Source organism: Hypanus sabinus, chromosome 29 (assembly GCF_030144855.1).
Source record: "Hypanus sabinus isolate sHypSab1 chromosome 29, sHypSab1.hap1, whole genome shotgun sequence".
NCBI classification, from domain to species: domain Eukaryota; kingdom Metazoa; phylum Chordata; class Chondrichthyes; order Myliobatiformes; family Dasyatidae; genus Hypanus; species Hypanus sabinus.
In genome coordinates, this window is record NC_082734.1 from 944253 (window position 1) to 957482 (window position 13230).

General features: G+C 46.7%; 1 protein-coding gene across 1 annotated transcript; it reads right to left on the reverse strand.

Moving 5' to 3' along the window:
• Positions 1–1558: 1558 nt before the first annotated feature.
• Positions 1559–13230, reverse strand: si:ch211-198p11.6 (uncharacterized). Its single transcript, XM_059953326.1, has 5 exons — positions 13128–13230; positions 12560–12624; positions 10160–10300; positions 9526–9672; positions 1559–4936 (listed from the first exon to the last, which is right to left on the reverse strand). Exons 2-5 carry the CDS (start codon positions 12587–12589, stop codon positions 4823–4825), a joined length of 432 nt encoding a protein of 143 aa, XP_059809309.1. The 5' UTR covers positions 12590–12624; positions 13128–13230; the 3' UTR covers positions 1559–4822.

Consider the following 13230-nt stretch of genomic DNA (forward strand, 5'->3'; position numbering starts at 1 on the left):
AGAAGTGTATGGTCATGCATTTTGGTAGAAGCAATAAGGGCATAGACTTATTTTCTAAACGGGGAGAAAATTGAAAAATCCAAAGTGCAAAGGGACTTGGGAGTTCTTGTGTAGGATTCCCTACAGGTTAATTTGAAGGTTGAGTGAGTAGTGGGGAAGGCATATGCAATATTAGCATTCATTTCAAGAGGAATAGAATATAAAAGCAAGGATGTAATGCTGAGACTTCGTAAGGAATTGGTCAAACTGCACTTTGAGTATTGTGAGCAGACTTGGGCTCCTTATCTGAGAATGGATATGTTGGCATTGGAGAGGGTCCAGAGGAAGTTTGCGAGAATGATCCCGGGAATTAAAGAGTTAATGTATATGGCTCTGGGCCTTTACTCACTGAAGTTGAGAAGATTGAGAGGGTATTTCATTGAGATGCACTGAATCATGAAAGGCCTTAATAAAGTAGATGTAGAAGAGGATGTTTCCTACAGGTGGGAAGTCTAGGATCAGAGGGTGCAGCCTCAGAGTAGAGGGCTGTTCTTTAGAACAGATATGAGAGGAACTTCTTTAGCCAGAGAGTGGTGAATTTTTGGAATTCATTGCCACTGGAGGCCAAGTCAGCACGTGCCACCACAAAGAAGGCATGGTATCCTGACTGGCTGCATCACAGCCTGGTATAGAAATGGCTACAGAAACTGGTGGACATGCGTCTATCACAAGAAAAGTCCTCCCCACCACAAGAAAGTATCTTCTAGCAAGGACCCCACAAGCCAGATCTTGCTCTCTTTTCATTATTACCATTGGAAAGGAAGTTCAGGAGCAGTTACTACCCCTCAACCATCAGGCTCCTGAACCAGAGTGGACTTTTTAACTCTCAACTCTGAAAGGATTCCACAAACCACAGACTCACTTTTAAGGATTCTATATAATACATACTCTTTGTATTATTTTTAATTTGCACAATGTCTTCTTTTACAGCACACACAAAATGTTGGAGGAACTCAGCAGGCCAGGCAGCATCTATGGAAAAATGTAGTTGACTTTTTGGCCTGAAACATTGACTACTTTTTTCCACAGATACTGCCTAGCCTGCTGAGCTCCTCCAGTATTTTGTGTGTGTTGCTCAGATTTCCAGCAAATGCATATTTTCTCGTCTGTGGTCTTCTCTGCACATTGGCTGCATGTCTGTTTATCTTTTTTTTTGTAAATTCGATTGTATTTCTTTATCCTGTAAATGTCAATGAGAAAGTGAATCTCAAAGTAGAATATGGTGGCAGATGCACACTTAGGTACCTCCTGTTTCTGCTTCTGTAGGCAAGTTGCAATGTGTTGTGCGTTCAGAAATGCTCTTCTGCACACTGTTGTAACACATGGTTATTTGGGTCACTGTTACCTTCAAGTGGTTCAATTTAATATCAGATAATGTATACAATATACAATCTGAAATTCACGAACCTCAATGAACGATAGTAACAGCAGAACTTCAAAGACTCCCCTCCCTCCCCCCCCCCACGCACAATCAGCAGAAGCATGGACCTTCCCAACACCCCCCCCCCCCCCCACCACCACCACCATCATCATTACTGTCAGCTTGATCTAATCTGGCCATTGTCCTCTGACCTCTCTCAGTTGTGCCCTGTCGCTCACGGTATGTTGTTTTTTGCATCATTCCCTATAAACTCTAGAGACTGTTGTGTGTGAAAATCCCAAGAGATCAGCAGTTTCTGAGATACTCAAACCACCCAGTCTGGCACCAACAATCATTCCGTGGTCAGAATCTTAGATCACATTTCTTTCTCGTTCTGATCTGTGGACTTGACCATATCTGCATGCCTTTAGTCCTTGAGTTGCTGCCACATGATTGGCTGATTAGGTATTTCCATAATGAGTGAGTGTGCTTGATAAAATGGCCACTGAGTGTACACACGTTGATAATAAACGTTTACTTTGAACAGTGAACTTATTTGAATTTCTTGGTGAATATGTGGAATTTATTGCCACAGATGGCTATGTAGGCCATAAATGTAAAGTGATTGGTTTGTAGTCAGGGCTTCAAAGGTAACAGGGGGAAAGGCAGGAGAATGGGGCTGAGACGGATAATAAATCAGCCATGGCTCAATGAGCTGAATGGCATCATTCTGCTCCTATGACTTTCTGTTTTATGCTGTGAAATGTTACATATGGAGGTCACCTATAAAGGGACAGGACCCTTAACAGTGTTGCTGTACAGAGGGCTCTTGGACTGCAAGTCGACAGATCCCTATAAGGGCCCCACACGTTAACAGGCTGGTAAAGAAGGTCTGAAGGTGCGTATGACACACCTGCCTTTATCAGTTGAGATGCTAAGTTCAAGAATTGAGAAGTTATGTTGCAGCAATATCAAACTGGTCAGGCCGTATCTGGAGTATTACATTCAATTCTGAAAGGGTGTGGGGACTTTGGAGAAGGTGCATAAGAGGTTCCCCAGGATGCTGTCTGGATTAGAGGGCCTGAGCTGTAACGAGAGGCTGGACGAACTTGGATTTTTTCTCTGGAGGGGTGGAGGATCATGGGAGATCTGAGAAATCACAGATAGACAGCTGATATCTCACCTACCCGTCACCTCCTGTAGACCCTCCTCCCATGGTCCACTGTCCTCTCCTATTGATCCCTTCCTCCTATCGCCCACCAGCTTATTACTTCATCATCCCTCCACTTTTCTGCCTTTTTATTCTGGCTTCTGCCCCCTTCCATCGACTTATTCCTCCCCACAGATGCTGCCTGACTGAGTTCCTCCAGCACTTTGTGAGTGTTGCATAAGTTCAAAGCAGATGTTCGGTGAAGAGTTTTTTTTAAGGCAGAATGGTGGGTGCCTGTAACGTATTGCCATGGTGACGGTGGAGACTATTAGACAGATGCATGGATATAGAGGGAGATGCTACAGTGTAGACTGAAAGAATTCGATGAGACTAGTTGAATTAGTTTGGCACAACATTGTGGTTCCTGTGCAGTACAGTTCTGTGTTTTGTCTAATACACAGCGCCTTTATCCTCACCCCCCCACACCCCAGTCTGTACTCTATGTGAGCATAGAGTGCCCTCGGGGCAGGTACCACATGCATGGCTCCCTCACCTCAACCCCCTCTCTTTATCCACTGTGGGCACAGAAGTCTCCTGGGGCAGGTACTGCACACACATGACACCCTCCACCTCACCCCCCAGTCTGGGCATAGAGAGCTCCTGGGACAGACACACACAGCTCAGTCACACCCCAGTATGTATCCACTGTGGGCACTGAGGTCTGCCGGGGCAGGTACTGCACACACACGACACCCGCCACCTCACCCCCTAGTCTGGGCATAGAGAGCTCAGACACACACACATGGCTCCCTCTACCTCAGCCCCCAGTGTGGGAATCCCGGGACAGACACACACAGCTCCCTCACACCCCAGTATGTACTCAATGAGATATTCCACAGTGTCTTTCCAGGAGAGAGACCCAGAGCTGGTGAGGACGAGGGTGGGTGTAAAAGATATTTAATATCATATACAAAACCGCGCAAAGTACAAAGTTTCAACTTGCAACACCCCTCGACGTAGATATACCGGTCCTCTCCCTTCTCATTCACCCAGGACTCTAACATGAAGGCAGAAGGTGGCCTTCATTAGTTGGGGGATTGAGTTCAAGATCTGCAAGCTAATGTTGCAGCTCTGTAAAACCCTGTTCAGACCACACTGGGAATATTGTGTTCAGTTCTGGTTGCATCATTATAGGAAGGATATTGCGGCCTGGTTTAGAGAGGGTGCAGAGGAGACCGTGTCTTGTGAGGAAAGTTTAAGCAAGCGAGGGTTTTCCCTTTTGGAATGCAGAGGATGAAAGGTGATCTGATGCAGGTGTACCAGATGGGGCACAAATTGAGTAGGCAGCCACTGACTTTCTCCTGGGGTAGAAATGGTAAATAGGAGGGGGTGTTATAATACCCATTTCTCCCAGGGTACAAATGGCTAATGTGTGGGGGCATTCTAAAGCAATTGAAGGAAAGTATAGGGGGATGTCAGAGAGCATTGTTACAGAGAGAATGGTGGATGTGTGGGATGCTCACTCAGGGTTAGAGTGTCAGAGGCAGATACATTAGGGACATTTAAGAGACTCTTAGATAGGCACATGGATAAAAGAAAAATGATGGATTGTGTGGGTGGGAAGGGTTAGATTGATGATGGAGTAGGTTAAGAGGTTGGTTCAGCTTTGCGGGCTGAAGGGCCTGTTGTATGTTGCACCACTGAGGCTTCACATAGGGAATCAGTCAGCCCGCACTGTGAGCGGTTTTGGGCCTCTTATCTCAGGAAGGATACTGCCATTGGAAAGAGGAGGTTCAGTCAGACAGTCCCTAGAAGGAAAAGGCTTCATGTTGGGGTCCTGGGCTTCTACTCGATTGGGGTCAGGAGGAGGGGGGAGGTCTAATTGAAAAGCTGAGAGCACAGTGGATGTGGAGAGGATGTCTCCAGTAGTGGCACAGACAGTGATCCAATAGCACAGCATCAGTAAAAGGGGATCTCATTTAGAAACGAGACGAGGAGGAATTTCCTTAGCAGGAAGGTGGTGAATCAGTGGAATTCATTGGCAAGGACAGATATGGAGGGCTAGTCATTGAAAGTATTTAAGGCAGAGATTGATACGTTGTTGATGGACAATGGGAGGAACAGAGAAGGCGGGAGAATGGGAATGGGTTAGAATGCATGAGCAAACAATGGGCTGAATGGCCTCATTCTGCTCTGATATTGTAGATTACCAAGACACTGGAAGGTCGAATGAAGGATTGAGGGAATGTCCTTCTCCCCCCCCCCACCCCACCTCAGCGGAGTTTGATCTCAAAGCAGATGCAGTTGGTAGTCTCACAGTCGGGCAGCTGGAAGGCACAGGCACAGTCACAGAGGGGGCAGCAAGGGCAGTTGCCCCGTCCACAGCCCTGGGAGAGAAGGAGAAGTTACGGTAAGGAAGTCGGTGAAGTGGTACCGGGGAGACGAGATGAGACGAAGGGAGTGATGAAGTGGAGACAGAGACAGAAAATGAGGGAGATAGGATAGAGACAGTGAAACAAAGAAGAGACAGGACACGGGGAAATTAGGTCAGGTGGGGAAATGGGAGAGGGCAGGGAGATGAGGGGAAGAGTCTGGGTAAGAGGAGTTAGGTAAAGATAGGAAATGGGAGTTGACAGGGTGAGACAAGCAAGAGACAGGAGACATGGGTGAAGACAGTAGAGACGGTAGAGACAGTAGGGTGGGGGGTGATGGGGAAGAGACAGGGCATGGGATAAAGGGACAGACAGTGGGGAGACAGGAGATGGGGGAGTGGTACAGATTCACTGGTGGGTGAGGGTGGGGAGATGGGAAACGGGTGAAGGTGGGATAGGGGAATTGGTGAGACAAGAGACACACAAAACACACCTCGAGAAAGGGGCAGGCAATCGCGACATGGAGATATTACGGGGGTGTGGGCAAGGACAACACAGGCCCATACACTGGGTGAAGGTGGAGAGATGGCAATAGCGGTGGACCAATCGATTTGCAGAGAGAGAGGGAGTGCTTCGCACAGGTCAAGGAGAAGAATTTGAAAAAGAAGTGTTTCACGGGGCTCAGCATAATAGCAGTGGACCAATCGATTCGCAGAGAGCTTTGCGCAGAATAGGGAGAAGAGTTTTAAAAAAAGGAACGTTTCATGGGGATCAGCACATTAGCCGCAGACCAATCGATTCGCGATTCATTAGCGGGAGCAAATAAAAGTAAAGCAGGGTCACAGCAGAGCGGCCATTGTGTGAGTGGACCAATGTGGAGTGGGAATTTGAGGCTTTGGCTGAAGTGCTTCAGTGAGGAGGCACAGGTAAGTAGCAGGTAAGGCTTGAATAAAAGCTCACTAAATTACAGGTAATTAACTAAAGTAGGGATGATGCAGAATCAGGTGATGTGGGAGCTGGTGGACCCCATTGTGGTTCCTGGTGACCATATCTGCAGCAGGTGTTGGCTGCTCGAGGAACTCGGGCTCAAAGTTGGACCTAGAATCTGAGCTTCAAACACTGCGGCACATCAGGGAGGGGGAGAGTTGCCTCGATTCTCTGTTTCAGGAGGTAGTGACACCCATTATATTAGCTGCCTCAAATTCGGTCTGTGGTCAGGGATGAGAGGATGTGACTGCGAGTGAGGTGGGTAGTGGGATCCAAGAGACAGTGCTAGAGGAACCTCAGCCCTTGAGCTTGTCCAACAGGTCGGAGACTCTTGCTCCCTGTGTGGCTGAGAGTGAGGGCTGCAGGAAGGATGAGCAACCTGACTGAGGCACTGTAGTTCAGGGAGCCATTCCAGAGGCGGGGGAAGAGAAGAGAAATGTTGTGGTAATTGAGGGATAGTGTAGTCAGGAGAATAGACAGAGTTCTCTGTTGTGAGGGCAGAGTGTCCTGAAGGCTGTGTTGCCTGCCTGGTGCCCAGGTTCAGGACATCTTATCTGACCTGCAGAGGAATTTGCAGTGGGAGGGGAGAGATCCGGTTGTCGTGGTCCATGTGGGTACCAATGACAAAGGTAGAATGAGGAAAGAGGTTCTGATGAGGGAATTTGAGCAGCTAGGGACTAAATTAAAAAGCAGAACCAAAAAGGTAGTAATCTCTGGATTACTACCTGAGCCACATAAAAATTGGCTTAGGGTCAAGAAGATTAGAAAATTAAATGTGTGGTTGGTGTAGGAGAAGTGGGCTTGAATTCATGGGAAATTGGCACCAGTATTGGGGAAGGAGGAAGCTGTACCACTGGGACAAACACCACTTGAACCATGATGGATCCTAGTGAATCACATTACCAGGGCTGTGGATAGAACTTTAAACTGAATAATTGGGGGTTGGGGTCAATAGATTGGAGAAGTATAGATAAAGTAAAAAAGAAAAGTGTGGATAAAGATAAAAAGGCAAAAGATTACAAGAATTTAAAAGCACAGTGAGTGGCACTTTATATGAATGCCTGTAGAATTCAAAACCAGGTCAGTGAACTTGTGGCACGAATCAGTACAAAGGGGTATGATTTAGTGACCGTTACAGAAATGTGGCAGGGTAGAGAGGATTGGGAATTAAATATCCAAGGATATCAGGTAATACGGAAGGATACTCAGGAAGGTGAGGGAGGTGGGGTAGCTCTCTCAAAGTTGAGATCAGGGTGATGGTGAAAGATGATATAAGATCTAAGGAGCAGAATGTTGAATCCATCTGGGTAGAGATTAGGAATTGTAAAGGGAAAAAATCATTGGTGGGGGTTGTCTATTGGCCATCGAATAATAACATTACAGTGGCACAGGCAATAAACAAATATCTGAGGCATGACAGAATGGAACAGCAGTTTTCATGGGGGACTGTAACTTTTAATGAGACAAGTAAAATTAGTGATCTTGTAGTCAGCAATCCTCTTGGAAAGAGTGATCACAGTATGATTGAATTTCTCAAACAGATGGAGGATGCAATCTAAAACCAGTGTGTTATGCCTAAACAATGAGATGAAGGAGGATTTGGTTAGTGTGGACTGGGAACACAGGCTGTATGGTGCAACAGTTGAGGAACAGTTTAAGACTTTTCAAAGAGATTTTTCACAGCAAAGGTATATTCCAGTTAAAAGCAAGAACAGTAAGGGTGGGGACAGCCTTGTGGACAACTAAGGAAATAAAAGGAGGCATCAAACTAAAAGCTCGTGCGTACAAAGTCGCCAAGAGTAATGGGAAACTGGAAGATCGGGAAAACTTTAAAAAGCAACAAAGAAACAGTAAGTGAGCAATAAAGGGAAGCTAGATTATGAAAATAAACTAGCACAAAATATAAAAACAGACAGTAAATGTTTTTATAATTATATAAAGCTAAAGGGTGGCTTAAGTGAATATAGGTCCCTTGAAGAATTGATATTGGGTAATGAGTTAATAGCAGAAGCTGTGAATGACTTTTTTGTGTCAGTCTTCATGGTGGAGGACACATCTAACATGCCAAAGAGAGATGTTATGAATGTGATGGGAGGTGATGACCTCAATCAATAGCTATCACTAAAGAGGTAGTGCTGAGCATACTTGTGGGCCTGAAGATAGATAAGTCCCCTGGTCCTGATGGAATGCATCCTAGGGTACTGAAAGAAATGGCAGAAGTTATTGTAGAGGCTTTGGAGATAATTTACCAAAGTTCTCTGGACTCTGGGCAGTTTCCGGAGGATTAAAAGACAGTAAATGTTATGCCACTGTTCAGAAAAAGATGTAGGCTAAAAGGCAGGTAACTAAAGGCCAGTTAGTTTAACATCGGTAGTTGGGAAAATGCTTGAAGCTATCATTAAAGAAGAAATAGTGAGGCATCTGGGAAGAAATGGATCCAGAGATAGACGCAGCGTGGATTTCTTGGATTTCCAGAAGGCATTCGATAAGGTGCCACATAAAAGCCTTATCCATAAGGTAAGGACACATAGAGTTGGGGAGATGTATTAGCATGGTTAAAGGATTGGGTAACTAACAGAAATCAGAGAGTTGGGATATATGGGTGTTACTCTGGTTGGCAATCAGTGGTCAACAGTGTGCCACGGGGTCAGTGCTGGGCTTGGAACTGTTCATGATATACATTAACAATCTGGAAGAGGGAACCAAGTGTAGTAAATGTAAGTTTGCTGATGATACTAAATTGAGTGGAAAAGCAAATTGTGCAGAAGAGAGACATAGATAGGTTACATGAGTGGGCAAGGGTCTGACAGACGGAGTACAATGTTGGTAAATGTGAGGTCATCCACCTTGGATGGAAAAATGAAAGAGCAGATTATTATTTAAATGGTAAAAATTTGCAGCATGCTGCTGTGTAGAGGGACTTGGGAGTGCTTGTACATGAATCATAAAAGATTGATTTGCAGGTGCAGCAGGCTTTCAAGAAGGCAAATGGAATGTTGGCCTTCATTGCCAGAGGGATTGAATTTAAGAGCAGGGAGGTTATGCTGCAATTGTTCTGGTGAGGCCGCACCTGGAGTACCATGTGCAGTTCTGGTTTCCTTACTTGAGGAAGGATATACTGGGTTTGGAGATGGTGCAGAGGAAGTTTGCCAGGTTGATTCCAGGGATGAGGAGTTAGACTATGAGGAGAGATTGAGTTGCTTGCAACTGTACTTGCTGGAATTCAGAAGAATGAGAGATCTTACAGAAACATAAAATTATAAAAGGCTCAGGATTCAGGGAAGTGGATTTAGAATGGAGATGAGGGTGGTAAATCTGTGGAATTCTCTGTCCAATGAAGCAGTGGAGGCAACTTCAGTAAATATATTTAAGATTTTTGCATAGTAGGGGAATTAAGGGTTATGGGGAAAAGGCAGGTAGGAGGAGATGAGTCCATGGCCAGATCAGCCATGATCTTATTGAATGTCGGAACAGACTCGACAGGCTAGGTGGCCGACTCCTGCTCCAATTCCTTATGTTAGTGGGGTAGGGGTGGGCTGAGGCATCACACAGGGAGAAAGGGGCAGACGGTAGAAGATGGGAGACAGGAGCCAGGGAAGGATATGATGGACACTCACCAGTGAGCGAGGACAGCAATAGTCCATACACTTGGTGAGGGTGGGCAGGCGGCAGTCACAACTCTGGGCCAGAGTCAACAGACACTGGCCACAAGGACTGTCCTCACCCAGACCCCCGCAGTTGCTCTCCCCACACACCCCTCGTGCCTACAAAGAGGAGGAAGTGTCAATATGGCACCAGGTAACTTACAAAACCCACCCCAACCCCTCAATTATTCTTAAACTCACACCCATTCCTAACCCATCTCCACCCCTCCACCTGTCGCACCTCCAACCCTCCACCACCCCTCCTCCCACCTCCAACCCTCCCCCTCCTATCCCACCACACCTCAACTCTCTCCCTTCCTTCTCCTCACTCTCCCTCATTGCCCTCCTCCACCCATCCAGCACCTCTCCCTTTCCTCCTCCCATCTTTTCCTGCTGTTCCCAATTTCCCTCCCCTAACCCATTCTCATTCCCCACCCCTCTTCCTCTCCCTCTGCACCCTGCTCCCCCTTGTATTCCCTTCTCCTCTCACCCCGCTCCTCCTCTCCATCACCTTCCCGTCACATCCCTCTTCCCTCTCTCTTGGCCGCCACTCTTCCCTCCCCATCAACCCTCAGCCCTCTCCAAACAATCTATCTTTCCCCCTCACCAGCAGCCACTGACGAACGATGACTGCCATGACGACCAGTACCAGGTAGACGCCGACCACCAGAATAATGATGGCGGGGAGGGGAATCAGCAGTTGTGGGGGGGTAACAGTCACCAGCGTTGGGCTTCTCATCGTCAGGGGCTGCGGGCAGAGAGAACGGGTCCCATTAAACAAGGCAGGCAGGTTAACCAATCTACATCAACAATAACCTGCCCAATCCCTCCATTAACTGCGTGACCCACTCTGCCACTTTGCTCAGTCCATACCATCATTAAACTGGGGTGACTGGACCAGATCCCTTTATAACCAGGGATGTGATTTTGGGGTACTTGGAAGCAGATGATAAAATAGGCCAGTCAGCATGGTTTCCTTAATGGAAAATTTTGCCTCATAAATCTGTTGGAATTCTTTGAAGAAAGAAGATGACCATAAGACATAGGAACAGAATTAGGCCATTCAGCCCATCAAGTCTGCTCTGCCATTACATCATGGCTGATCCCAGATCCCACACAACTCCATACACCTGTCTTTTTACCATATCCTGACCATTCTGGAAATTATCAACTTCCACTTTAAATATACCCATGAACTTGGCCTCCACTGCAGTCTGTGGAAGAGCATTCCACAGATTCACTACCCTCTGGCTAAAAAAATTTTTCCTTAGCTCTGTTCTAAAAGGTCACCCATCAATTTTGAGGCTGTGCACTCTAGTTCTGGATACCCCTACATCCACCCTACAAAGTCCTTTCAACATTTGGTAGGTTTCAATGAGATTCCCCACATTCCTCTAAATTCCAGTGAGTACAGGCCCAAAGGTGCAAATGCTTCTCATATGTTAACCCTTTCATTCCTGGAATCATCCCCTTGAACCTCCTCCGCACTCTCTCCAACACATCCTTTCTAAGATATGGACCCCAAAACTGTAGTCAATATTCCAAGTGCAGCCTGACTAGTGTCTCAGCATTACCTCCTTGCTCTAATATTCTATTCCCCTTGAAACAAGCAGGACAAAGGAAAATCGAAGAATATTGTGTACTTGGATTTTCAGGCCACACATGAGGGTGCTTATGGATGGAACATTGGCTGATTGGCAGGAGGCAAAGTGTGTGAATAAGGGAAGCCTTTCTGGTACTTTGACTTTAAATTGTGATGTTCCACAGGGGTCCACTTGTGTTGGGTCCACTTCTTTCTACATTATATATCAATAATTTGGATGATAGAATTGATGGCTTTGTGGCCAAGTTTGCAGATGATACAAAGACAGGTGGAGGGGCAGGCAGTTTCTAACAAGTAAAGAGATTACAGGACTTAGACAGATTAGGAGAATGGGCAAAGAAGTGGCAGATGGAATACAGTGTCAGGAAGTATATTATCATGCACTTTGCCAGAAGAAATAAAAATGTAGACCATTTTCTAAATGGAGAGAAAATTCAAAAATCGAAGGTGCAAAGGGAACTAGGAGTCCTTGTGCAGGATTCGCTAAAGATTAATTTGCAGGTTGAGTCTGTGGTGAGGAAGGCAAATGTGATGTTAGCATTCATTTCAAGAGGGGTGGAATATAAAAGCAAAGATGTAATGTTGAAGCTTTATAAAGAACTAGTGGGGCCTCACTGGAGTTTGTGAACAATTTTGGGCCCTTATCTAAGAAAGGATGTGTTGACAAAGGAGGTTCATGAAAATTCTTCCGGGATTGAAAGGCATGCCATATGAGGAACATGATGGCTCTGGGCATCTATTTACTGGAATTCAGAAAAATGAGGGGGAATTTAATTGAAACCTATCAAATGTTGAAAGACAGAGTGGATGTAGAGAGGTTGCTTCCAATAATGGGAGAGCCTAGAACCAGTGGATACAGCTTTAAAATAGAAAGATGTCCATTTAAAATGGAGATGAAGAGGTATTTCTTTATCCAGAGAGTGGTGAATCTGTGGAATTCGTTGCCACAGGTGCCCGTGGAGGCCAGGTCTTTGGCTATATTTAAGGCAGAGATCGACAGATTCTTGATTAGTCAGCACATGAAGGGATACAGGCAGAAGGCAGGAGATTGGGGCTGACAGGAAATGGATCAGCTGTGGTTAAATAGCGGAGCAGACTCAAAGGACCAAATGGCCAAATTCTGCTCCTACCCCTTATGGTCTAAATGCACATCCACTAAGCACAAGGATTCCGTAGTTTGATAAGATGTACCCTTCACCTCCCAATCTACCTCGTTGTAACACTTGCATCTCACTCTCTGCCTGCACTTTCTCTGTAACTGTTTCACTTTATTCTGCACTCTGTTGTTTGACCTTGTTCTACCTGAATGCACTATGATCTGTATGAACAGTATCCACAAGCTTTTCATTGCACCCTGGCCTTTAGGAAGGAAAGAAAAGAGGGAGGGGGAGTTACAATCCTCACCGCCATTGAAAGGTGGGCAGCCCTGCTCATCACAGGGTTCAGGCCTTCATCGATCGGCAGGGTCTCTGTGGCAGGGAGGGAGAGAAGTGTGTGAGGGAGGGGAGGCTGAAGATGTGTTCCCATGTTCCAGTAACATTTCTTCTCGCGCCTCTCCTGCATCTTCCCTCTACCACCAGCCCTCCACTTCCCATCAACCCCACTACCCCAACTGTCCCTTCCCACTCCTCCAGCTGCCCTCCTCTCCCCATCACCCCTCCTTTTCCCCTCACCATCCTCCTCTCCCCTCCATTCCCAATCACACCAAATATTCCCTTCCCCCTCCCTTCAACCCATCACACCTAATCTCACCCTCTCCCCTGCTTTCCTTTCCCCTTCCTCACCACCTCTCCCTCTACTCCAACACCACCACCCAACCCCCTGCATCCCATTCCCTCCCTCCCTCCCTTACCCCCTGCATCCCATTCCCTCCCTCCCTCCCTTACCCCCTGCATCCCATTCCCTCCCCCTCCCTTACCCCCTGCATCCCATTCCCTCCCCTCCCCTCCCTCCCTCCTTACCCCCTTCCCACCATCTCTCTCGTCTCTGATGCGCCACCTCCCACGGGGGAGAGAAGGAAAACCGTCAACTCCAACACCATCACCGGGGCAACGGTTCCCGCCCGTCGGGGATTG

Excerpts from the sequence above, each read along its gene's own strand:
- si:ch211-198p11.6 (XM_059953326.1), bottom strand. The coding sequence starts at position 12,589 with ATGAGCAGGGCTGCCCACCTTTCAATGGCG. Across the intron at positions 10,301-12,559 it reads CTGCCCACCTTTCAATGGCG|CCCCTGACGATGAGAAGCCC; the intron begins GTGAGGATTGTA and ends CTCTGCCCGCAG. Across the intron at positions 4,937-9,525 it reads ATTGCTGTCCTCGCTCACTG|GGCTGTGGACGGGGCAACTG; the intron begins GTGAGTGTCCAT and ends CTTCTCTCCCAG.